General features: G+C 36.9%; 1 protein-coding gene across 3 annotated transcripts; it reads right to left on the bottom strand.

The window, feature by feature from the left end:
* On the bottom strand, positions 1-26,529 carry LOC139971825 (platelet glycoprotein 4-like). 3 transcript variants are annotated; one of them, XM_071978582.1, is made up of 14 exons: positions 25,946-26,529; positions 23,803-24,064; positions 17,868-18,042; positions 17,343-17,506; positions 14,540-14,681; positions 13,807-14,010; positions 12,575-12,716; positions 10,843-10,912; positions 10,033-10,205; positions 8,923-9,041; positions 8,348-8,421; positions 7,617-7,668; positions 6,840-7,019; positions 1-6,131 (listed from the first exon to the last, which is right to left on the bottom strand). In XM_071978582.1, the coding sequence occupies exons 3-14, from the start codon at positions 17,979-17,981 to the stop codon at positions 6,021-6,023; spliced, it is 1,545 nt and encodes a 514-aa protein (XP_071834683.1). In that variant the 5' UTR covers positions 17,982-18,042; positions 23,803-24,064; positions 25,946-26,529; the 3' UTR covers positions 1-6,020. The 3 variants fall into 3 exon arrangements, with proteins under 3 accessions (XP_071834683.1, XP_071834681.1, XP_071834682.1); XM_071978580.1 differs by having other exon boundaries at positions 17,868-18,021; positions 25,946-26,526; XM_071978581.1 differs by lacking the exons at positions 23,803-24,064; positions 25,946-26,529 and adding an exon at positions 21,034-21,222 and having other exon boundaries at positions 17,868-18,021.
* Between the last annotated feature and the right edge of the window lie 20 nt (positions 26,530-26,549).

Raw genomic sequence — 26,549 nt, 5'->3', positions numbered from 1 at the left:
TGCTATGGTTTTGTTTTTTATTTAATCTGTGTAGTAGATGAAATATGTCAAAAGAAAGGCCAGGCATTTCTACATACATGACACAATCATTAACAAACTTAATGAGTATAAAAAGGAAATTGACGATAAAAAACAAAATATCAGAAGACAAAATTGATAGTGAAAGTGCTACAACCATTGCATACACTAGTCTTATCCCTTTTCCTTTGGTTTTTCTGCATATTGCTAAACATTTCCAAAATCAAATTTGATTTGGTAAATGACAAAATTTCCTCTTGGAAAACTTTACTATCATGCAGGATTGAAAATGTTGTAAAATGATTTGGTTTATCTTATATTTCTTTGATCATCGTAAAAACAGGGCAACATGTGTTAGTCATGCCCTGGAACCAATATGGTGATTCTATAGTCCCAATTTTTAAAATTTTCAATCATTTATGAGAACAGTTATAATTATGTGCTAATTAGCTATGTAGTGGTGGAATGCTATCATTGTAAACAGTCTTTATTCTGAAGACTAAGGCATGATGGTATAATTTCTTAAGATGGCAGGAAACACATACGGCCTGTTAGTGCTGTCGTCTGTATAAATCGGTAGTCAGTACGTGCAATTTACAGAAAATTGAGAGAAAGAAACCAGAGACTATAAAATATGACTATATCCCGAATACTACAAGATAACAAAATCATTTACACCCAAAACTGCTTCCAAAATCTCTTGATATATTGCTGCAACTGCACATTCAGTCCAAATTCCATGTGTGAGATAGCTATAGCTTTCTACAAGAACATTCCATTTATGGCTAGAGGATAAATTTAGCACGTTTTGTTGACTATCCGCCATGTTAATATATCATAGTAAAATAAAACTGTTAGCAAACTGCTTATCCACTAGAGAGCCTGTGTAAGAGAATGTGTAAAAGTAAGTTGGCCTGACGTTTCGATCCTAGCAGTATCTTCGCATGTTAATATCATCAACACTTGACATCATTTTTGGAAAAAGCTAGCTTATTATAGAAGCCGTCCGTTTATGGCTATGGGATCATTAAGCACGTATTTTGACTATCCATGTTATGTTGTCATCAACACTAGACATGATTAAGTGAGACAGCTAGATCACGATAGGAACCTTCCATTTATGAAGGAGGGAGATGCATTTAGCATGCTTTGCCTTCAATCGATGTCATGTCATGTTATCATCAATACCTTATATAACTATGTGAGAAAGCTAGCTCTCTATAAGAACATTCCATTTACGGCTTGGGGAGCTATTTAGCATGTTTTGTTGATGATCCTTGTTACGTTATCATCCACACTTGACATGATTTTCTGAGAAAGTTAGAATATTGCTCAAGGATCATTCCATTTATATATGTTGTATTGACAATCCATTTAGATGATTATTATGTACACTAGACATGATTATGGGAGAAATTAGGCTACAGTTGATAAGGCTTACATTAAACTCACTTCCAATTAATTTAGTCCTGTTTAGTTTAGTTTTAACTTTGAGTGAATTTCAAGGTTCAGGCAACCCACAGAAGTTTGTTTGAAACTCTAAGCGTGCTGGATGAACACTTGCTTAAATATCAAGCCTTCTCTGTCTGAATGAGTGTTCAGAGAATTGCAAATCAGGTATGTAATTGTCAGTAACCGTTCCTGCTCTCCTAGCTTTCTATAGGATCATTCCATTAGTGGATGGAATTTGGCTGGGATCTATTCAAATTTTGGGGTTCATAACTTTGCATAGTTCCATTAGTCTTGTAAAGAAAAAGGATAAAACCATTTTAGTACTACAGACACCTAGCCCCATATTCAGTACATTTCTTGTGTGTGATAATCTCATTCAAAATCTGTTAATAGTTTTTGAAAAGCTCCTTTCATTTCCAAGATACACACATTTGAAGTTTTGATTTATCTAGGAAACTCATTAAATATGTGCCAACTATGGAGTCAGTGGAGTGTTGCATTCATCAAAATTTCTTATTTTAGCGCTTAAGAGGGTTAACTCTTACTTAAAAGCCCTCATATTATCATTGGAATAATGTAATGTTCCTCTTTCAAAGAGGACAATACAATATTTCAATAAATCCCGTCAGGCCACACACCTGCGTTCAGTGTCCTTGAAACAAAGCTTGTACAAAAAAAGAAGAAATAACTTAACTGAAAATTAGGCAGTCACTCCCTTGATATCATCATTGTGCATAATTAGCTAATGTTTATTCATAGATAAAACTAGAATTAAGTAAAGACTTTTTGAATGGTAAATTCTTGATGAATTTTGGTGGGAGTTGTAGTGCCTATTAGGGTGATTAGCACATTGTTGTTTATAGGTCTCCGTAGACCTTTAATTAACGAATGATTGCACACCGTGGAAAACAATTAAGACTTCACCTTTTCACATTTTGACATTCAATCCATTAAATGGTCCAAAAAAAAAAAAGGAGGAAAAAAAAAGGAAAGAATATTAAAGCAGATAATTATATTATACTGCCCAATGGTTAATAAATTGTCAAAAAAAAAGAGAAGAAAAAAAAAAGGGAATGATATTAACCAGCTGCTAACATTTTATGTTTGGCTCTTTCACACACTTTAACACAGGCCTTTAAGACAAGGCCCATTTTGAACAATGACATGTAATTTTACCACAAAACAGTCAACACAGCAACAAACGAACTTGAGGAATATTTATCTTGCCACTCTTCAAGTCATCAATTTCTCATCGTTTTTTAAGTGTTCAGTTGTACGTTTATTGCTGCGATCCTCACCCAAACATTGCTACTCACTGGTATACTTTTTAACATTGTCTGACAAGTTTTTTTTCTTTCTCACACGTTAAATTCAATCATTTATTATTTCCTAAACTGTGATATTAATCAAGACGGTCGTTAACACGAGAGATCTGAATGAGGAGTACAGACAATTATATGTCAGTGATTCTTGTCAAAGGCCTGTTCAAAATAATACAGCCTTTAAGTCCTTAAAACGAGAGAAAAGATTGCTTTTAAAGCCAAACGGACGACCTAAAGTCAGTCCCTATGATAGTACTGAAAAAAACAAAACAAAAAGCTTCTCTTAAGCAGGTCGCACACTGCCCATATTCAACTCCACGACCTAGTTTTCAATAGTCGTCAAGACCCACCTCACCACTGAGCCTCTCCCACCCCATCCCCCACCCCCCGCATAACAACTGACAAGCGCTCAAAACAACCGTTTCTCGTTGGCCACCGGTGCTTGTATAGGTCACGTTCAATATATTATATCCCTGTGATATTTTTGAAACTTGACATTGTTAGTCATCAACCGTTGCCGAATGCCAATCAGGAAAATGCCACATGTTCAGTTGTCCCGACAACGGTAGATGAGACTTTTTCAAATTTGCTAAGTTGATGTCCTAAAGCATGAGGCACATTTGCTCGATACCATATACTACGAGTTTGCAAGTTGTGACGGTTGAGATGAAACTGGTCACGTGCAACGGGTCTTAGAGAATGTCTTACGGACTGACAGGATTAGTTAACCAACAATTAAGTTTGAAAAGAAAATTTTAAGCTGAAAAATCCTCTTTACACAAGAAAACAAAGAATTCTGATCAAGAAATAACCAGTGATCTCCGTTACTCGTTACAACACCTTGACAAATGAAACTTCTTCTGTCAGATGCGATGAGATGAACGACAAAGGTCGACATGGAAATCGCAGAAATGGAGGTAATAAAAGAAATATGAATAACATTGAATATTAATCGGATTTATATTCACAGGATTCCTATGAACTTTTTTTTCTCCCTTTATCTTCTTTCTCGTCATGTAGAAAAAGGAAGTTCTTCCAACAACCAGACTTGAAGACAATCCCCTCTTTTCCATGAATATATGCGAGTTTGGCTAATACATTTTATAACATCTTTTTTTTATTTTTTAAACAGTTCATCTTGGGGACACGACGAAAGAACACACAGTAGTAAAGATCATTGGTGTAATAAAAATCTGACACTAATCATCCATCTACTATGTGCAACTTTTTTCTTTCTAAAACAGTACGAAAATAACAAACGGTGGCATTAAAGTAAATCTTTTTACCTTATTTTGAGCGAGTTGAACAACGTTCCCAATGAGGCATCACAAGGACGTAGAAATAATATATTTCAGCAAATTGCAAACAATAATGTAGTGGTGTTAAATTCTACCTGGCAATGTTTTGGTACTTACTCCCGTGGCAGAGGTAATTCTGTAATTCTTGATCGAATCTTATGACTCTGTATCAATGAAGCTGTCTGTAGCTTTTCAATGATATACTTGGTATAGGGGTTCCACGAATGTTATCGTTAGAAATTCGGGACTCGTGAGAACGTATATTTTCTTTCAATGATCATATCCTTACTTATTTCAATGTTCGTATTCTTAAGATTTATTGTCCTAGAAATGATGTACGTATATTGATATCATGTTTAAGTTTATTTATCATTCCGATGGATCGTAATATTAGATTATTCTTGTTGTAACAGTGCTCATGTTAGGATAGGTAAATGTGCCATTACGTAATAGGTGTGGGTTGAAGTGCTATGGAAGCCTGGCATTTTTGTTTGTCAAAATGGCGGCGCACTTTCAGTATTATTAAGTGGGAGTATCAAAGTGTTGTTTTGGTTCCCAATGTATGAATTCTGCTACGGTATACGTTAATATGTGTTGAATGGGATTGCAAGGTGTTAAAACTTATTTAATTGTTTGATTAAATGTTTTTGATTAAAGACTATGCTTATTGACAGAGTTTTGTAAAGTTATGTAAGATTTGTACTGTTTGTTATTCAACTGAACTAAATTGTTGTGACTTTGGATTCAACCGAACGCAGATTATATAATTTTCAGTAAAAGGACATAGACTGTAAACTGGTATATATTTAATTCAAACAGGTTTGGTGTGAGTTCTCCTCTACCTTGGGTATCTACCAACTATGATGCTTGCCATTTGCTGAAGTCAAAACCTTGTATCTAGTTTTAGCCTGGTGAGTTATCATGTCAAGGGTCAAGTGTAAATGTTGTAAATAAAGTTTCTTTTCCGTTCATACAGATCCATGCAGTTTTACTCTGTGCATGTTATCATTGATACTGATGTTTTCTGAGAGTTATATTACATGAACCGAGGGAAAATTGTTATGTTGATATTTAGAAACTTAGAAGAGAGTTAAACTAGAAAGTGTGAAGCATTTATATTAATTGTTTGCATACTAATGAGGTCATATTCGCATATTCATGTTGTTTTACAGAGGCTGTTTTATTGTAAGAATAGATTACGTCAACCGCAGCTACTGGTGTCTTCTGTCATTCGTTTGACTGTCCACTCCTTTTCTTAAGCCTTTTGGGTCCATTTCAATAACAATACTATCAAGAAAAGTGTCAAATGTCAATCAAGGTATCTGTGGGATTTAGTCTGCTGTGTGAGACGATACATGTACATTACAATGTATTGCCTACATCCACTTCCAAAAAACTAGGCTTAAAGATCATTAATAGTACCCTAAATTTTTAGCATGCTCAAAATTGCTTGATACTGATCGTTAATATCTCAAATAATTCCCAGTCAACGAGGAGTGGTGACTTAGAAGATTACATATCTTGATGATGAAAAACTGGTAGTCAAAATGTTTGTTGTAGTTGTAACAGAGGTGACCATTATTTGAACTTCTAGCAGATTTGAGGGGCAAGCAATACTGATGACCTAGCTTTCAAAGATTACATTCGCCGTTACCACGGTGAATGTTCCAATGAGCGATGAATCTCTACTTGATTCAACCTGGATAAACTCTTGCAATAACAAAACACTTACAATGATACTTTACAACATTTGGCAAAACAAAAACAGAATTGCTGGAGCTTACAAAAGATCCTTTCAATATCATCAGACTTTCTTTTTAAGCTTGAAGTCTACAGATCTACAGGTTACAGCAGTAGGTTTCTCCGAGCAATCTGCAATTCCCCATTTCCATTTTTCCCTGAAAGCTTTCAAAGAAGTCAGAGTTTATCTTCAAATTGTCGGCAAGAGGGGGGATCTTTCATTGACAACCATATGGGAGTTGTTACTGTTGCTATGGTTACTATTGTCACTGTTCCTTGACAAAAGATGTTGCTTGGATCCCTAAAATAGTGGGAAGAAAATGGGAAAAAGTTCTGTCATTCCTATAGTCAAAGTAATCATATCTGATATAAAATTGTCGTGTGAGATATAAGATGTCTTTATCATCTATTAAACAATAGTCATTTAAATTTGTTGAATAATCCAAATGGGTTGAAACACTTGATAGTTTTCCTGAAATTGAAGTATTAATACCAAACAGCTGTATTAAAACACCTGCCTTGGTTGCAACAACGTGTGAGTCATTTGAAATAATTCAACATTTATTACAAAATGGTTTGGTCACTTGGAGACACTGCAAAGAAAATACTGGGACCTTTAGCACTTAATGTGTTTGTATGTTACACTGCAAAATACCACATTAAAATGCCAGCCTAAAGCCACAGTACTTTGCATACACATGGTGGTGTAACCAGGGACCAAATCCCAGTTTCATTCACATACAACCAAGGCAAAGGATAAATAATGAATAAAATGAATACAATAAAAAAAAAAAAGATAAAAAAAAAAGAACAGGCTCATATTGCTAGACAGAAGATTTGCATGTTTGATTCCCATTTTAAATTATCAATAAACAGAGATAACTGAGAAGAAACTTTGCTTCAAACAAAAATAATTGAAAGAGAAAAAAAAATTTTTTTTTTAAATTTTGCTGCAGCAACTATTCAATTATTAGATTTAATTAAAATTAATCAACAGAATGTAACAAACCTTTGCCACACTTCTCTCCCGAGAAGAGTAGACTATCTTCCTAGTTAAAAGAGTCCCAGCCGCTAGTATAAGACAGCCTCCAAAGATAGATAATCCTATCTTTAATGCAAAGACTACCGTATTTATCACCAAGATGGTCGATTTATATTTCATGGCATCCTCTGTCCTCACTGTTACTTTCTGGAAAAAATAAAAAATCATGAAAAGGCTGATTATTTGACACGGAAAATTGGATACAAGCAATCGTTTCTGCAATTCATTTGATTGGAGGATAGATCAGGGGGAGGGATGAGGTAGCAGTCGTTTTAACAGTAAGACATCTAATATTCTATTCTATGCAACCTGTAACAATATTATTGGTTCATGGACTTGTGTTGTATATATATATCCTGGGCAAAGGTCACAGTTACTGACTGGCAAATATGAGACTTTTAAGTCCCAGGGCTACCCCTTAGTATCTACCTTAGGATCCACCCTGCGCCCCTCCCCCTGCGTCACTTTATACAAAATTTGCTCTCATTTTCAAAACCATGGTTAATACTTCCTTTTATTAAGTCGTGTAAAAGTAAGTTGGTCTGACGTTTCAATCCTAGCAGGATCTTCTTCAGAGGCTTTTTTTATTTTTAAATCGCTTTTTTATTTATTTATTTTTTTTAAATCGGTTTGATAAGTGTGAGCTCAAACCTTCAACGTTACCCGATATCAACTAAAAGCAGGTTAAAGTGAGCCGAGGTTCTTTAAGGAATCACATCAGGATGTAAACATTTTCAAACCTACCTCTTCAAACCACAGGAAAGGAAAGTAGAAAGATGGAACATTTTGCATATCCCTGAAATTGAAAAAGAAAGGTAAAACAGAAACCAGGTTAAACTAAAGCCGTGAGTACTCTTAACAAAAGTAAAGGGTTTCGTGAGATAGGTTTTGCTTCTCATCAAGCTGTTGAAAGCAAATTGGGACAAGGCCTGAGAGGGTTTGATGATGGATGCCGGGGTATTCGACCCTCTTGTAACCCCTGGTGATGCCCAGATATATATGTGTGTTGTCGTAATCTATTTACTATTTGATAATTAATCAAACTGAATTTATGTATATATATTTATAAAAGAAGAGGGGGAAAAAAAAAAAATTCAAAATATTTTTCGCATTTTGTAAATATTTCAATTTCAAATGTAGTTACCAGAATTGTAAATACAAGTGTGTACTGTGTACCATATACATAAATACTCTTGAATATAATAATATGCTCGTATACTCTTGAATAATCTCATATACTCTCATAAACTCTTAAATAAATGAGATGGGGAAGAAAAAAAATCAAACTGAATTTAAATCAAAGAGAGATATTATCTAAAATATTAATTAAATTATTACTCATAGTCAAGACTTTAAAATCACACACAGTGTACATAGACTCCATAAATATTGATTGTGACATCTTAAAACGACTACAATTTAATAATAGATTCCTTTACCGTCAAAGAATAATCAAGAAGAAATATCAAACTCACGATAAGAATGGATATGGTTCCACAAAGAGATTTATTTGAAGCCTCTCAGCAAAGATATATGGCATACCCATAATCTGAAAGGAAATCATAACCAGGACACTCACAAATGATGAATTCTCGCTCCAAGCAGGATCACTTCGCATAACAATATTTACACATCTATCCATTTATTATACATCGGACGTTATTTTGAATTCAGACCTAGAGAAACAACTGCCCGGCAAAGCGCACTGCTATACACTGTATCAGTTGAGAAAATGCATTAGCAGTGAAGAGCAACATATTCCGAGTTTCATGGATGTTCTCTGTTCTGTTCTCATTCTTAAAAAAAAAAAAAATTGATCATAATTCTCACCGATTTCTTCATAAATCCGTTTTTCTGTTTCTTAATTTGTTTATCTGTTTCATCTCCCCCCCCCCTGTTTCTCTAATCAGTACTCAAGGGCAGAATACCCTCCCAAATCCCCTCTTCTGGGTGAGCTACTGTAATCTCCTAGCCGATCCTTCATTTCATTCCTGTAGATTTCTCCAGTATATCTCAAATTTCACGGAATAACAAGAATGCCAATACTCACAGGTTCGACTTGAAAGAAATTCTCATGCAAAGACACATTAGGATTCAGTCCCTCTACAGAGTCTTGTAAATCCTTGCTGCCGTACAAGAAATGTGGATTAGAAAGGCCTAGCGGAGCACCTGTGGATGAGAAAACTCTGGAGTAATACAAGGTGTAGGTGGTAAAGGACGGTTAGTGGGTTAGCTCATCAAACTCTATTCACTCTTTGGAGGAAAGGGGGAAGGAGGGAAAGGGGAGGAGGGGAAGGCAAAGAGGGAAAGGAGAGGTGGGAAAGGAGAGGAGGGAAAATACAGGAGAGGAGGGGTGGGAAAGGAAAGGAGGGAGAGGAGGGGAGGGAAAGGGGAAGAGTTAAGGGAAAGGGGAAGAGGAGGGAAAGGGGAGTAGGGAAAGGAAAGGAGGGAAAGGAGAGGAGGGGAGGGAAAGGAGAGGAGGGAAAGGGGAGGAGGGAAAGGAAAGGAGAGAAGGAAGGAAAGGAGAGGAGAGGGAGAAGGAGAGACGAGGAAGAGGAGGGGAAGGAGAGGCGAGAAAGGAGAGGAGAGGAAGCAGAGGAGGGGAGAGGAAGCAGAGGAGGGGAGGGAGAGGAGGGGAGGGAGAGGAGGGAGAGGAGGGGAGGGAGAGGGGAGGAGGGAAAAAGAAAATAGAAAAAGGAGAAGAGGGAAAGGAGAGGAGTTGAGGGAAAAGAGGGGAGAGAAAGGGGAGGAGGGAATGGGGAGGAGGGAAAGGGGACAAGGGAAAGGGGAGGAGGGAAAGGGGACAAGGGAAAGGGGAGGAGGGAAAGGGGAGGAGGGAAAGGGGAGGAAGGGGTGGGCACTTGTGTCCAGCCTGAAGGTGGGTAGGAAAACTGTCTATTTGGGCAATCTACTCTGTGGAAGAGAAGGCACCTTGAATAACCAGTGGCTGGGTCAGTCGAAAAGTGTTAATGTGAGCGGTGTCAACCTAAACCATAGCATGATACTGAAGGAGAGAAATTTGAAATATAACCTGACATCACAGGGGCATAACAATAAAAGCAGGGTGATAGGTTGGCTGAGACCTACATGGTTTTCAAGTAGGTCCTGGATGTGAACAACCGTTTTCTTCATATCCAATAATTTTTAACACCAAACTTACCTCTCGAACACTGAGATATGTTGAAGACGCCAGAGAACAGGCAGCGTGAATTACAAAACTCCTTATTTTCTGGATGATAGGTTGTGTTGGCGTACACGTAAGGAGGAAGATAGTAGTGGTGCAGCGGTATATCTAGATACCACGCGTCCTCTTTAAATATGTAGGGCAGAGATCTGAAAGATAATGGAGAAAATACCTATTTCAAACTTTTCTGTATTGAAACATAAAAAGTTCCCCACCCTGTAAAAAATTGGAAAAATGTTGTAAATAATAATCTGACCACCACTCCCTCCTACTCCCCCAGCTGATATCTTTGTTAATTTCATTTTTAATAAAGCAAGGTAGTGTACAACACACATTTAATGTTATGATATACCATCACAGCGCCTCCTCTGGCCCCCACCATCCACCCAACACCACCAACCCTTTATCCTCGATGTTTTTAAGAAACAGTGTCAGAATTTTTTACTAAATCTACTTCATTAGTTTTTATATTTTGACCAGTCACTATAAACTCCCCCTTTTAATAAATTTGTTGCATTTCAAGTTCATATCTTGTTACCAACACTGCACTTCATATTTTTGATCTTGCTCTTTGTACCAGCTAATTACTAGTCATTTTGAAGTAATTTTGCTTTGCAATTTCAGTAATATGCTAACTACTGGTAGCTGCATTTATTCCAGACAGTTTACACTTGACTCAAGTCAACTCACAAGTGACGACAAAGAATATTCAGAATTTCATAATTTGCTGCAAGTCAGGCAAACAGCCAAGTTTCACCAAAATCAAAAGATTTACAATATTTTTACCTGCATGTATCCGGATTGAATATATACAGAATTTCAGATTTGTCGATGAACGGGTGAAACATTGTTCCATCTGCGAAAATACCGTTTGAATAAAACAACCAGAAAACGAAAAAAGTTTAGTGGTTCCGATGCCCAAAAAATATTCATAGTGTGGTGAGCCACACCTGTTAATGTTCATGAACTTGTGCACAAAACAGATGAAGAGGGATTATCTATTGACTAATGTGGCAACATATAAAGGAAGGTACCAGGAATCAGTTATCATGTTGATTATCACGTATAATTAGTGACATAGTATAAACACAGATACATACATAAATATTAATGATGTCTAATTTTATGATCTCGTAAGCATGTATCTATACACTTACACTGTATTATCCAAGTACACAGTATAATAATAAAGCTAATTTTGTACTAATTATTTTCATAGATATCTGATTAAGAATTTTATATCCACTGATTAATATTTATGAAATATTCACAAAAAACAACATGGCTGATTGTATGAATGAATGTGAGACATATCTAATATGCCAAGGATGAAAACCAAGGAACATTTGGTTCTTCTCTTGTCTTTAAAAGCCATTTCTTGCAAATTGACGAATATTATTGACATAAAGTTGGAGACGTCATGAAAATGTGCCGATTATGAACCAACATCACAGTATGAAGCAAATTTTAAGCCCCGCCCACTTGTTAATATTCATGGCATGGGAACCCAAAACAATCTACTCATCATGGGACATCTACCAAGTATGACATTGATTCATCTTGAGGTTGTTGAGATATTCTGTTTACAAGCTGTTTTTTGACAATTTGCCATTAAGCCCCACCCATAAATGAATATTAAGGAAGTAAAAACTGTTGTTGCAAAGATCATGTAGTTACATCATTAGGTGGACCCCAACACCATGTATTCAATACAATTATTAACTGGATAGTTTAACCCCAACACCATGTATTCAATACAATTATTAATTGGACAGGCATAACCCCAACACCATGTATTCAATACAATTATTAACTGGATAGGTTAACCCCAACACCATGTATTCAATACAACTATTAAATGGACAGGCATAATCCCAACATCATGTATTCAATACAATTATTAACTGGATAGGTTAACCCCAACACCATGTATTCAATACAACTATTAAATGGACAGGCATAATCCCAACATCATGTATTCAATACAATTATTAACTGGATAGGTTAACCCCAACACAATGTATTCAATACAACTATTAAATGGACAGGCATAATCCCAACATCATGTATTCTATACAATTATTAACTGGATAGGTTAACCCCAACACCATGTATTCAATGCAATTATTAACTGGACAAGCTAATCCCTACACCATATGTTATCAAATACAATTATTAAATGGACAGGCTAACCCCACCACCATGTATTCAATGCAAATATTAACTGGATAGGCTAACCCCTACACCATGTATTCAATACAATTATTAAATGGACAGGTTAACCCCTACACCATGTATTCAATACAGGCTAACCCCTACACCATGTATTCAATACAATTATTGAATGGACAGGTTAACCCCTACACCATATATTCAATAGAACTATTAAATGGACAGGCTAACCCCAACACCATGTATTCAATGCAAAGTAAAGTGGACAGACCTAGCCCTACTGTACATGTACGATGTGTTCCGTGTAATTATTAGGCAGACATTTAATAAGGAAGGTTGTACAAACCTGTTCCATTGATCATGTTAGCCCATTTGCTATACCAAAAATTTAAAGAATTTGTGCCATTCCAGTATGCTATTCTTGCTACATCTTTGTAGTTTCCAGCACCAGTATATGCATTGTACAGTCCATTCGATGTACCATTCCTCTGAGAGAGAAAATCATAAGGTTTAGCAAACATTTGAATCAAAACAGTTTAATAATGAGAAGTCAAAAAAGATATAAAACTCTACACATCCCAAAAAGGCTGTCAACCAAACATTTGAAAAAGGAATTGATTAACTCGTACTAGTATTATATAATCTATTCACGTATCCATCTCAGCATCATTAGAAAATTATTACTGTATATTTAATCCTACGTATATACTGTATTATTTATATTTGTACATTTTTTTTCCCTTTTCTTCCAGGGAGTCTCCTACTTTGTTAAGTCTTTTTAAGACTTTATAGGAGACTTCCTTTCCCATTGTACACAATTGGCGATAAAACAAATAAATAAATGAACTACATATATCTTCCAGGAGTCAGTGTTTTATTAGGTCCAAAGCAACATTTCCCAGCAAAATGTTTTGTAACTCTCTAATACGGAACAGCCAAACAGTTGTAACAACATGGATATCTTAATCTTAGGATATTTCAGGAGACAGTTAAGTTTTGATTAATCAAATCAATTTCTAAGGTAAAATATGAATACAATTCCTACAGAGAATATTTGAAATAAAAAAGATTTGAAGCTGACATCAAAAAGTGTACTTGAAGCAGATGGCTAAAATGTTGTAGATACACGCTGCAAAACACATTGTTTTTATTCTGGAACAGAACTGTGACAATTTTCAACTATTGATATCTTAATAACACTATGTAGGAATTGTATTCTAGTTTCATCAGGAAGTTATAATGGAATATGTACCTTTCACATCAGTCAAAATTAATAAAGGTTGCCCTCTACAATATATTGTTTCCCCTTAAGATTGTGGCATATACACATCTAAAATGTGAGAATGCTACTTTATCAGACATGATATGAAGACATTTACAACCAAATGCGAAATGACAGGTTTGTTGGAAACAATAGTTCACTCACAGGGTTGGAAATTGGCAGGAATAATGTATCAATAATGATTGAGAACTACAACGATAGGAAGTGTTTTTTCATAGGGTGCTCATGAGGTCAATTAAAATATGTACCTGACAACGGTAAACAAAACTATACAAAAATATGTAAAAAAAACTTACCCCCATTAGAAATCCAAAATGATCACTTGGTATAACCTTCTTGCCAGCAAAAATCTGGGCCTCGTGTAAAAATTTGTCGTAATAACCCCACAAGATTTCTTTTATGCTCAGCCTCCTAAACAGTGTGGAGTTGGTAGATTGAGCCAGTGCAGCTAGGAAGTGTTGCACACCACTCGACATATTCCGTGATGAACTGATCGCAGCCTGTGTGAGTCGAGAGAGTAGAGAGTGGAGGAATTTATTATAACCGATAGGAAATTAGTCAGCCCTGTGACATGGTAAAAGGCCTTCCCTTTAAATGACACCAAAATCAAATGAGAGGTTAGATGCTTAGAGATGATTAATAATATCATTTGAGAAAAAAAAAAAATGCATTGTTGTCATAAGAAGTATTTTGTCAGAGAGAATGGGTGGATGAGAGAAGAGGTGATGAAGGAAGGGAAGATGAGAGGAGGGGAGATGAGTAGGGGAATGAGATGAGGGGAGGGCTGGGAAGGGGAGGAAAGGGGAGAGGAGGGGAGGGGAGGATAGAGGGGATTGGGAGGTGGTAGAGAGGGCAGAGAGTGGAGAGGAAGAGAAGGGGCATGGAGGAGAAAAGGGGGATTGGAAGAGGGGAAGGAGGACAGGAGGGGATGGAGAAGAGGATGGGATGGAGGAGAGGAAGGGGCAGAAAGAGATTTTCAAACGTTTGGTACATATTTCTCATCAAAGAACGAAATTAAGTTTTACTCACTACCAGAGGAAAGTTGATGGTAGTGATAACACGGTCATCTGAGCTGACAGAAAGAGATTCTACAAAATGGTACCATATAGGCTGAATGTACGTGACAGTGTCGTTGAGGTGCCACACGCCGCCATCTCTGTGCATGGTCAAGCTGGAAGGAAAAGAAGTAAAAGAGACCATCAGGATTCACAAGATGAAGACTTTTAGGATAAAACCATGGGTCTGTTTATCATGTCCTGCATTTTTAAAACCGATAAAACTTTTTCATCAAAAGTTCTTTTCCAGCAGTGCTGGACTTTTTATGTAATAACTCAAACTCTTGCAACAATGGGATTTATCACAGTCACTCTGTAGTTCTGTTTCTACTTTAATACAAAGCACCATGTTGGGTTTCAACCCTTCCAATAATGTTCACATTTATTTTACAACTCTAAAACAGCCCACTCGCTAAAAATAACCGCCCAGTGTGTACTCATCTTTTCTAAACTGCTTCAAAGGCACTTGTGTTGACAGTTCTATATAAATATCTTGTTTCTAGCTATATTAAAGGTTCAAAATTGTTCATCTTGTCCATACAATTGCTTTTGAGGTGTGAAATGAAGGTATGTACTTTAGTGGTATTTTATTAGCATACCATTAACTAATTGTCCCAAATAGCTGAAAGTAACTCATAAAACGTTCTCTACTAAAGTTGCGGGTGAACTTTGACTTTCATATAGGAGCAAGTAGTTGGTAATTAATGTCAAGTTGTTAATGAAAACTTAAAACTTTCCTCCTCCTGGGCATAATCTAATATGCAAATATGTCTCAGTAGTGTAATCCTTGAATATTATTAGTATTGGATGCTTTAATTTTGACAAGCAGAAGACTACAGCTTTGCGGCTGGAAACATCTATAGTACATATAAGTGACACCAATTCAGACACACATATGATATAATGTAACAGAGCATCAAGGTCATCATTATCGCTTCCTAGTATGTTAAAAAATCAAATGTTGGTTGGTCACTTCTTCATTTGCAAAACTTCAAAAAGCAATTTATGATCCTCAAAAGCATAATTTACTAATTATTCCTCTCTGTGACTTTTCAATTGCATAGACTGAACATAGTACACAACATATGATTAGTTAGTGAATTCAAACCAACAGAAACTGAAACAAGTTCAAACAACAGACTACCCAGAACCACAGACATCTTATCAACTAAAAACGTCAGTAATCCAGATTATTTTTATCAGTACGTGATGTGGATTGCTTTGATAGGCTGGTCTTATACAAAAGTAAACTAATTTTGTTGACACATCGATTGTATGCAAAAAAAGAGTGTAATTGTTATCACACCTGCAGGGACAAATCAGGTTATTTAACATATATATTTAAGACGTTTTGACACTGTACAGGTTAAAAAGGAAGACAAAACTATATCACATGACTCCATGACAATTAATCCCATCTTATTGTTCCCAACTCTAGACTTCAATTAGCTGCTTGCGAAGGTGACTTGTTATTGCTTCTAGAATAACCAAGCTTCTGCATATCTTGTATGTATGTGTGTATATGTATGTATGTGTGAATGTATGTATTTTAAATCCTCCTGCAAGCAGGAACTCGCGAAGAAGCCTCATTGGCTTATCAAAGCCGCAAGCTGACCGAAGTCATTCTCTTACATTCATATTTAACGTCCATGATTATGAATTGTCAATTGTCAACAACTCTGTAACTGGACGACATACATTAATCTTGGGGTGCCTCGAACCGGGGACCTTATGATTGGAAGGCAGGTTAATTAACAGATTGTGCTAGCGGCTTAACTTCCGTTGCTGTGAAATACACCGAGATCGATGAATAAAAGATGAGAGAGAACAAGATGTTACATCATCGAACCTCAAGAAAGTCCATTTCTCGTTAATGTCAACTTCATCACTCATATCCTACAGTGGATGGGAGGTCCCCCCATACTTTCATTAATTACATGAGGATACACTAAGCTTGTTTAACATACAGCAAGTTAAGGGTCCAAATTGTTATTATCACTAAGTGTTCAGTGTGATATCACGATGATTGCACAAGTGATTTGAGAAAGACTAGGGTTGGGGGAGGGGGTGAGAAGGAGGGGAGGGAATAGAATACTGCAATAAACTGTAATCTGCTTATAATTTATCTTCAATGCGTGGATGTGATGACATACTCCACTCACCGACCACGCACCGAACACTCCATGTCTCTTGATGGAAGTGATGGAGAACTATGCCAAATTTCCTTGGGCAATAAACCAGTGGCAATTTGAATGTACATTATAAGGTTATAAATGAGCGCTGATAGACTGCGACACTTATACCTCCTTCCAGTATTGAAGAACTACATGGTGATTGGTTTGCGGGAGGTCCCGAAGATCCGTATTCAATATTGTAAAATGTTAAGAAGAAGAAGAAGCAAACCCGCGACCATCATCATTGGGAGAGGCGACAGAAATGCATTTTTGTGATATGAAATAATTTTACAGCACAAACAGGCCCACCATACCCTCCTTCTCCGCTTACAAACTTGTTATAACTAGGATTGTTTGCACACTTTATCATAGCTATAAAAGAAAAGAAAAAACATGAGATTCATGAATAGGTGAAACAAACAAGCAGCAAGAGGGAAACAATATATACATATATATATAAATACATATAAATACATATATATAAATACATATATATATATATATTTATATATATATATATAAATACATATAAATACATATATATATATATATATATATATATATATATTTATTTTTTTTTTAAATCATAAAAACAAGACTAACTTGTAAACATATGGACCAACTTCTTTCACTTTTGGTTTAGCTCCTTGACTGACTTCATCTGGATTCTCAATCTCTAAGAAATAAAAGGTTTGGTACAGAGGGATGACACTGGTTGGTTCCTTCCAGGAAGGGTATAACTGGGAACATGGGCATATAGTCATGATCTAAAAAGAGAACAAAAAGAAAAGAAACCCACAAGAATGAATCTAGTGTGAGATGTCAATTTATATTACTGATGAAAAGATCACTTTTAAAACAACACCAAACATTTGAACCTTGGCAAACCTGATTTAACCAACCTGATAGAGACACTCTTAAGCCCAATCAAGTTCCCTTACATTGTGATTAGGATAAGGAGCTAGCAATCCCCTCTTCCCATTAACATGTTCCACCTCCACAAATAGCCCCTCCGCCTCCCCCTCCCACCACCCTTGCTTATACTGCATCTCCAATACCACCACCACCACCAAACAAGCCCTCCTTAATACTCCTTCCACCCCCTAATTTCCTCCAATCAAAACTTACTTCTTTAACCATAAACTGTAGCACAGCATTCATAGACTTTGGAATTAGTATTACACCTAGGACCACAAAAATGGCTCCTGTCAGGCCCAGAGTAACATGTCCACAAGGCTTCATCTTGAGTTGATATATATGTCACAGCCTCTTCTGAGTCTCTCTGTGTATAGAAATGAATTGATTAAAGTCTATGTAAAAATCAACACTGACTTCCTTGTACCACAGTAGATTAGTACCTGGTTAATTGTATGGCATGACAGCTGTGGGATCGAGCTCTCACAGCAGACATTACAATGTTTGTATAGTGGTCTAGGAGTTACATAATATGTTGTCTGGTTGCATTTGTCAAACAGTACAATCTTCTGCATAATAATGTGGAGAAAAAAAAAAATTCATTGTTCCTGTGCACATGCTGCCCCCCTTACTAAGGGTAAGAATCGACCAATAACAAGTTAAAGGAAAATTTTTAGTGGCAGTCTATTGGGTGTATGACAAAAACTCCATATATTTTTTCATCGCCACAGTCATAGTTCGGGGATTTTTCATCCTATGATTCAGGGGAAGTGAATTGTTGAACGTTAATCTGATATATTTTGAACACTGGAGCACGATGAGCGACCGTGACGTCATCGCAGCACTGCAGGGACGATATCATCAGCAAGCTACAGTGTAGCGAGGAAAGTGAACATTTCTGAAAGTAAAACAGCAATTTAGATGGAAACTTCCCAGTGAAGTTGCAAGTTAGCAATCTTTCGAAAAGCTAAAATGTTCCAGAATTCCATAACTAGTTCTTCATCATAATATGTTGTTCAGATATTTGTTATTTGAGAGATTTTTTATAATCACAGCCATAAGCGAAGTCTGTACACATTCCTGTGTATTGTATCAAGGCCAAGCTTTGAGAGATCTTTTGTATTCACATCCATATGCAAAATGTGTTAACATTTCTGTGTATTGTATCAAGGCCAAGCTCAGAGAGTGGGATCTTTTGTATTCGCAGCCATATGCGAAGTCTATACACATTCTTGTGAAACAAAGCCAGACGCGTAGCCAGGAATTTGCCAAGGGAGGGGCAAAACTGTAGATCTGGCATTGCAAACTATCTAAGTGTAGCGCCACCATGGTTGGCGTGAAGCGTACAAGAAAATTTTGACTGAAAATGCCTCCCAGATCGCTGGAAATGGCACTTCCCAGGCCTTGTAAGTTGCATCTTAGCACTTTCTCTTTTGAAAATACTAGCGATATCATAAAAACATTAATTTTTTTTTTTAAATATGCTCAAGGGGGGGCAGCTGCCCCCTTCGCCCCCCCCCTTGGCTACGCGCCTGAACAAGGCCAAAGCTTAGAGCTAGATCTGAACATGTCTGACCAATGTGCCACACTGATGTCACGTCTCGACGTAAGTCAGTGTTAGATTCAAATGTTCTGGGCAGGATGGGCCAACGTTTTGAGCACTCTACCACATAGGCTATAAAACTAAATTTCATCATATAGCAAGGCTTAGGCCGATACAAAACAAAAAATGATATATGACCGAAAGGACTGGATATCATTTTTCACAAAACAATTCCTTTAAATCTGTATATGTGCTAAATTAAATTGACAATAGCAAAATCATTCAAATCTTTTATGTTAATGAGGTAAAACGATGTCATGGCAAATTAGACCGGTGTATATACAGCCAATCTCAACTATTAGATGTTTATATAAATTGACATAACCCAATTTAAAAGGTATTTGTCAAAATAAACTTGATACAAGCCTTGCATTAAAACAGACATATACTGAGTTTAAAACACTAGTGTTTAATTTATGAATTTTTTTGCAGGTATCAAATTAAATAAACCAAAACAAAATTTAGCTAGTTTGTGTTGATTTCAATGAAAAAGAAATTCTTCAATGTTATTTTTCTCTTCAATAAACATGATGACAGCAATAACATTTGTGTGAATTTTTTCCTGGTATAGTTGTAGTTAATGGTCATTCAGAATTGCCTCAAATATGCTAGCAAGTAAAATAATGGTCACGTGATGCACAGACTTTTAAAGGGTGTGAAGACTCGCACAAAAAGAAACGTCTTATGCCGGTAATTTGACCTAGTTTTGAATGAGGTGTAACAGAAGTGTTAAACACGACCATCGATGCCAGAAAACAGGCGCGTAGCCAAGGGGGGGCGAAGGGGGCAGCCGCCCCCCCTTGAGCATATTTTTTGCAAAATTTTTAAAGGTTTTTATGATATCGCTAGTATTTTCAAAAGAGAAAATGCTAAGATGCAACTTACAAGGCATGGGAAGTGCCATTTCCGGCGATCTGGGAGGCATTTACAGCCAAAATTTTCTTGTACGCTTCGCGCCAACCATGGTGGCGCTACGCTTAGATAGTTTGCAATGCCGAATCTACAGTTTCGCCCCTCCCTTGGCAATTTCCTGGCTACGCGTCTGCCAGAAAATACACACAGCTTGCTACCGTCGGTAATTAGACACTATTGTACAGTCAGTACATACAACTGCGGTCAATACCCACAGCACAGTATACAAACGGTACAGCGATGGACATCTCAGGTCCAGCTAAAGATAACAAGGTATCACGTTTCATTACTGTCTGCATTTTGTAGCGACACAAACAAAGCACCACTTGCATGCAACAGAAAGTTAACTTTTTAAGATGGCCGCACGCGGTTTGGGGCGAGTCTTCAATGTCTTTAAGTGCCGCCTCCCTGAAGAGTATATGTACTTCCTAAATTTAGACATCAATATTTTTTGAATTATCTAAATTGAACACTTCTCTCTTTATGTCTAACAAATAATTTGCAGAGGGCATGGTGGCATAAAAAGGACATTTGCATAACCTTTATACAATTTTTTAAGCAAGCTTAAATTGGGGCCCATATCAAATACGTTCACCTTTTGTCAAAATTCTTAGACTGTTTTTATTACAACCTTTGAGGAAACTTTCCTCACTGGCGGGACATTCAGTCATCTTGTGTGTAATTCTTTAAAAATGTCTGAGAACAATTAGGAGAGTAAAGACCTCCAGGAAAGTTCTTCTTCTAGTAATTATAGCTTGCTATAACTTGAGGCCTGCTATACTAACTACCTTTACATGCTGAACTGAACACAATATAAATTTTAAAAATGAATGAAAAAAAATTAAGTACCATGATTTACTTCACCTTGAAATGGTATTTCTTTTGCATACCACACAGTTGATCCTAAAGTGTTATTGCTTTACAGCAATATGACTATGTCAAGCACTCAGCTCTTCTGGTCTTTATACTGCTGAACGATACATCCTACCACCAACTAAACAGACTGGTGAAGGACACTTCAATTGTCTATAGTATAGAAGTATTTAACCCTGCAGGATGACTAGAGAAATACTTTCAGATGCCTGTAGTCACGGCATGCATGTATGGTTGTGCTTACACAACCAGTACCTAACTCAAGAAGTAAACATTAGCTGCTACGGATCAATAACTTCAGTTATGCAACAGCTGTTCCTAAGGTATGCAATTAGCACACAGACATATATTGCTAGCGTATAACTGTTGCATTATAGTTTGAGTCAAAGCTAGTGGTATGTGGACTGGAACAAATATAGTTGAATTAACATGACAGAGTATAGGTGAGCTTCATCTGGCTGGATATCTACTACAGGATACAATAAGTTTTGTCAGAGGGAAGCAAGTTTGAATGAGCCGCGAAGAGCTGGAGCCCTGCAGGTTGGATCACGCTGAATACAATTCGTGAAAGTTACATCTTAGATTCTCTTCAACAATACATAACAGAGGACGGGACAGGCTGTTACTCTGTCTTCATATTCACTTTTCTCCTTAAACAGACTGTACTAAGAAATGACCACACTGTGACATCATTGTGAATGATGACATCATACTGAAGAATACTTACTTGGTAGAGATCTGATATTCATGGACACCTGACAGGTGTGTAGTGTTTCTGTTGTAGAGAGTTACTGTGGAGGTCAAAGTGTGAGTGATCTACTGGGACTTAAAAGTTGGAAAAGTATATTTTTTTGTTTATGGCTTGTAAATAGAATCTGTTAGTAAGTTTAAGTTTCTGGGAAGTGTGAAGTAGGAGGACTTCTTGTCTGTGCTACTAGCTAACAGATTTAAAATGTGAACCTAGGTATAGGGTTAGGGTACGATAATAATGGTAGTATGCTTTGTTATCATTGTACTAGAATTTTCTTTTTATAACCTATCCTTTCAACACTATACAGCTGGTCAAACAATATGATCAAACATATGTCTCATTGAGAATTAGAGAACATATATGGAGCTTTCTTACTGTCATACTGTATATGTAATATATAGCTCCCTCGCTGATAACCACGGTTGCAAACAGTGACTGAAGGATAGATGGAGCTGGGCAAAATTGCAAGGGGAAGGGAAGGGTGAGAGCGGGGGTGGGGGGGGTGAATGGAAGGGTGAAGAGGAGAGGGGAATGGGTGAGAGGAGAGGGGGTGAAGAATGTGGCTGAAGTATCATATAGCAAAGAAAAAAAAGAAAAAGAAAAAAGGAGGGCTAGAGAGATGACTTAAAATATTTCCCTGGTAGCAGATTTGAATGAGTGGGAAAAAGGAATGAGAATGGGTATCGCTACATGATCACTGTCAACATATGATGATAAGGGAGGGAAATGACAGTGAGAATACAATCATAATAGTGAAAGTGGTGAAGGGAAGTCGGAAAGGAGAGTGACAGTGAAATTTAGTGAGGAGTGACAGTGACAAGGGAGTGACAGTTGGAGAGAAGTGGTGATGGTGGGTGGGGTAACATAGGTGACAATTGCACGATTGGAAAGAAAAGTGAAATTGGGAATGCAAATAGGAATTAAAGAGAGTACCTCGGTGACAGTGGGAGGGGTTAATCAACATGGCAAACGGAGGGTGATATTGTTAGGGGATGAGGGGGAGTGACAGTGGGAGTGGGGAATAATGGTTGCATGGGAGGGGGGGTTGTAGGATGATGGTAACAGTGACAATTAGGCAACATGAAAGTGGGGAAAGTGATAGAGGGAAGGGAAAGTGACAGCTAGAGTGGCGGTTGAAGTCACAGTGAAAAGGGAAAGTGGTTTTGTGGGAAGGAGATCGAAACAATGAGTGCAAGAGCGATGGGGGCATGAAAGGATCAGTCAAGGATATGAGAAGTGTATGAAAGGTACTAAGCTGCCAGTCTTAGCGGGGGAAGGGGTATGGAGGGGGGAGGTGGTTTGACAACTATAGTCACTGTGGAGATACATGCATGGGCAGATCGGAGTGAGGAAGGAGAGACTATATACTGTAAGTAGAAAGCAAGGAAAAATAAGAAGTCAAGTAGTAGAGTGTTTAATCAAAAAACCACATGTACTCTTTGATATAACCGGAAATTATCAACAATAGGATAATAAAGGTTTCCATATCCAACTTGCTATCCACGCCTCAGGCAGTGTGGCTGCAGTAGTTCACGGGAACAACATTTCTCGTACAATTTTGAAAAATGTTTATATGGTCCTGTGTGCACACATAAAAATGAACTGCTAACCACCGACATCTTTTTCTTCTGTGCAGCTATTTGTCCGCCCATTTGCATAGGATTTTGTCATGTGATATATTAGTTATGAAATTATTATAGCATTAATTGAACCTACTGTAGCTTTGAACATGCACAACTTTGTGACATCTCAGTGGAATTTCTAATACGTGTTTGATAAACTTGGATGCAAGAGATATTGCAGAGCAATTCCTCTTTCTGACATTTATTATTAGGAGCATCTGCCAAAGAACAAGAAAGCAAAAGGAAAAAAAATGCAGAAACTCCTTGGTGTTCATCCCCTGAAAACCCACCAGGGCTCTATCCCCTTGGCAACCACTCACACTCCCCAACCAATAACAGCACCCCCCCCCCCCATCAGAAATATTCTCTTATAACTTCTGTTCTTACCTGATCAGGATAAGGAATCCCAGCTAAATATAGCACTATGTATAGTTGTATATACCACTCTGGTTGTGGAGATAGCTAGCACTCTTACGGCTGTTGGGGGTCCTTTGGTTGTGGAGGTAGCACTCCTATGGCTGTTGGGGGTCCTTTGGTTGTGGAGGTAGCACTCCTATGGCTGTTGGGGGTCCTCTGGTTGTGGAGGTAGCACTCCTACGGCAGTAGGGGGTCCTCTAGTTGTGGAGGCTGGTAGCAGTCCTGTGGCTGTCTGAGGTTCAAAAATATTAATCATGGCATAATTCCTCACTCAGCTTACATGCATATTATTACTAACCTGCTTATGTATAACCTACATTTTCCCATGTTTACATATAGGCCTATATACAGTTTAACCAGTGCTGAGACTTCATTGCTTATGTAACATCACAAACTGACACAGAGACATCAGAAAGAGAGTGACTAAGTACTAGGTTGTTTTGGATACATATTTATTCACAGGTGGGAAATTTGGAAAAAAGGGAAATTCCGTAAAAGAAAATTACAAAATAATAATAGAAACAATCAACTTTGGATGACAATAATTACAATAATCATGCATAACTATGATCATGAATAGCAATAGCAGATATGGTGGTATATATCACTGTAAACAAAGATGAATATATTACTTTAACTTCAGTGTACAGGAGAACAATACTATACTGCTGTAAGATTCTAGCATTCACAGTACAGACAGCAATGAGTAATACTGTAGAAAACCAGTCAGAGCCTTAAAGGAATACCAATAGTAAACAACCTTGTATTTTGCCACTTAAAACAACAAAGATATAACCACTTTAATTATTTAATTCACAAGGATATACAAATATGAGCAAAAAATACAATTAAACATCAACTGTGTTGGAAAATCTGAGTGATTGATTACAACAGAGAAAGAAAGTTATGGTAAAAGATTGCATGAACTTCTAACCTCTAAAAGGGAACATCCTAAGAGAGTTACATAATATCTATTCACAGTATATGGACATAGCAAATAAAACAAGCTCAAAACTAAACACAAGATTCAACTACTTTAAGATGGCCGCACGGGGTACCATCTGTGACAGTAGGGTAACTTCTTAGAAACCAATCAGAATGAATCACTATTATAGACAGAACACATGGTGAACTAAATCCTTTGTCCTCTACATCTCTAAGAGACTAACAAGATAAAGTTAGAATAATTATCAAATATATATTCAGAGTTCATACAATTTTTATACCAAGAAGAAACCTATGTAATAAAACTCTTATCTGTCTTACAAACAACCTTTATCATGGCAAAGAACTTAAGCTTAGAACTATCTAGATGATAACATTATGACAACATGTTAAAACAGAACTTTCTGGAATTAAACTTTCATTACACCAAGACAAATTGTGTATCATACCAATGATGGATTATATGCAATGATACAATATCAGATAACTTACAAGTAATCTTAATTGAACTAATTAAGGTAATATCCAACAATTCTAATGATGAATTCCAAGGCATCAATGTATATTCAGTACGCATACTAATTCAGCTTATACGAATACCATTAATTAAAATGACACAAAAACCCCAAAACTTAACCTATAGCCCTGTTCCTTTTCCTTAAATGAATAAATCAAGTAGAACTCCTTACAGAAAATCTTCTTGATGCATGTAAGAATAAAACTACTAACTCCAACAAATAGAAACTGTAAAACGCCTGTGCACTACACAATGATCATGAGATGAACATGAGTGGTAACACATGGGTGACAACAGGCAATCCGTGGGGTAGTGGTGTATTGTCAAGGTCATCGGGGTCAGTGGCAAGAATTGTATGACTAATGAAGGATTCTGGAAGGTTCATCCAGAGGGCTTATACTTAAAGGGGTTTGACCTATCAAATGCCAATTGTCTCACTTAACAAACAAACTGAGCATTTCACAAGAAATAAAAACAACCCTCAAAACACAATTATTTATCAAATGAAAATGACCATACTTGTCTAATTTGACTTTTCTTATCATCTATTACCCTTTCATGAACATTAAAGTATGAAATCTATGGGGATTTGTTAGCAGGTAATTGTGAAAATGATTATGCAATTTATGGCCATATACCATTCGATCTTACCTATGACTAGCTTTAACTTTCTCCTCCGTCTCCTCTACAGGTTAATTAATCCTCACGTTTTTTTCCCCCACAGAATACTTTCAAAACAAACACATATAGCGCTATAACATTTTCGTCCTGATACAGATAGTACAACCTGAAGCTGTGTAAGTTGTGCACTACTAATCCCCGATAACCATTCACTGTTATGATGCAGTTGCTTGAAGTAATAATGTCACCACATGAAAATGTCCTTGTCAACCAGCCAACTGCACAGGGAACTACACAATGATAAAAACCACAACAATGAACCAAGTTATCAAAAAGGTCAATGAAGGGTCAGGGATCCACAAGAGCTCCACTCCTGGATTCACAGTTATGTAGAAATTTTGAGAACATTTCTTAGAACAAAACAGCCTCAAGCTCAAGGACGTTGATTCTTTGAAAAGCAATTATATGAAAAAAAAGAAAAAGCTTGGCACCAAAGTGGTTTTGCGAAATTGAAGGTGACAAAAGTCACGTGACAGAGTAATATGGTAATATTATAAAGATAATTCAGATGATTATTTTGTGTATGGAGTAGTATAATTGGCAACTATTAAAAACTAAAGCTGTAAATCGGAGG

The sequence above is a fragment of the Apostichopus japonicus genome, chromosome 8 (genome assembly GCF_037975245.1).
Source record: "Apostichopus japonicus isolate 1M-3 chromosome 8, ASM3797524v1, whole genome shotgun sequence".
NCBI classification, from domain to species: domain Eukaryota; kingdom Metazoa; phylum Echinodermata; class Holothuroidea; order Aspidochirotida; family Stichopodidae; genus Apostichopus; species Apostichopus japonicus.
The sequence above is the reverse complement of the archived record's forward strand: the minus strand, read 5'-3'. Positions and strand labels throughout refer to the sequence as shown.

Bases quoted from the DNA above. Each gene is read 5' to 3' on its own strand.
- LOC139971825 (XM_071978582.1), bottom strand. From the start codon at position 17,981: ATGAAGCCTTGTGGACATGTTACTCTGGGCCTGACAGGAGCCATTTTT. The intron at 10,913-12,574 runs GTTTGTACAACC...GTATTTTCGCAG, and splicing joins TAACATGATCAATGGAACAG to ATGGAACAATGTTTCACCCG. The intron at 8,422-8,922 runs GTGAGTATTGGC...ATTTCCTTTCAG, and splicing joins ATTTCTTTCAAGTCGAACCT to ATTATGGGTATGCCATATAT.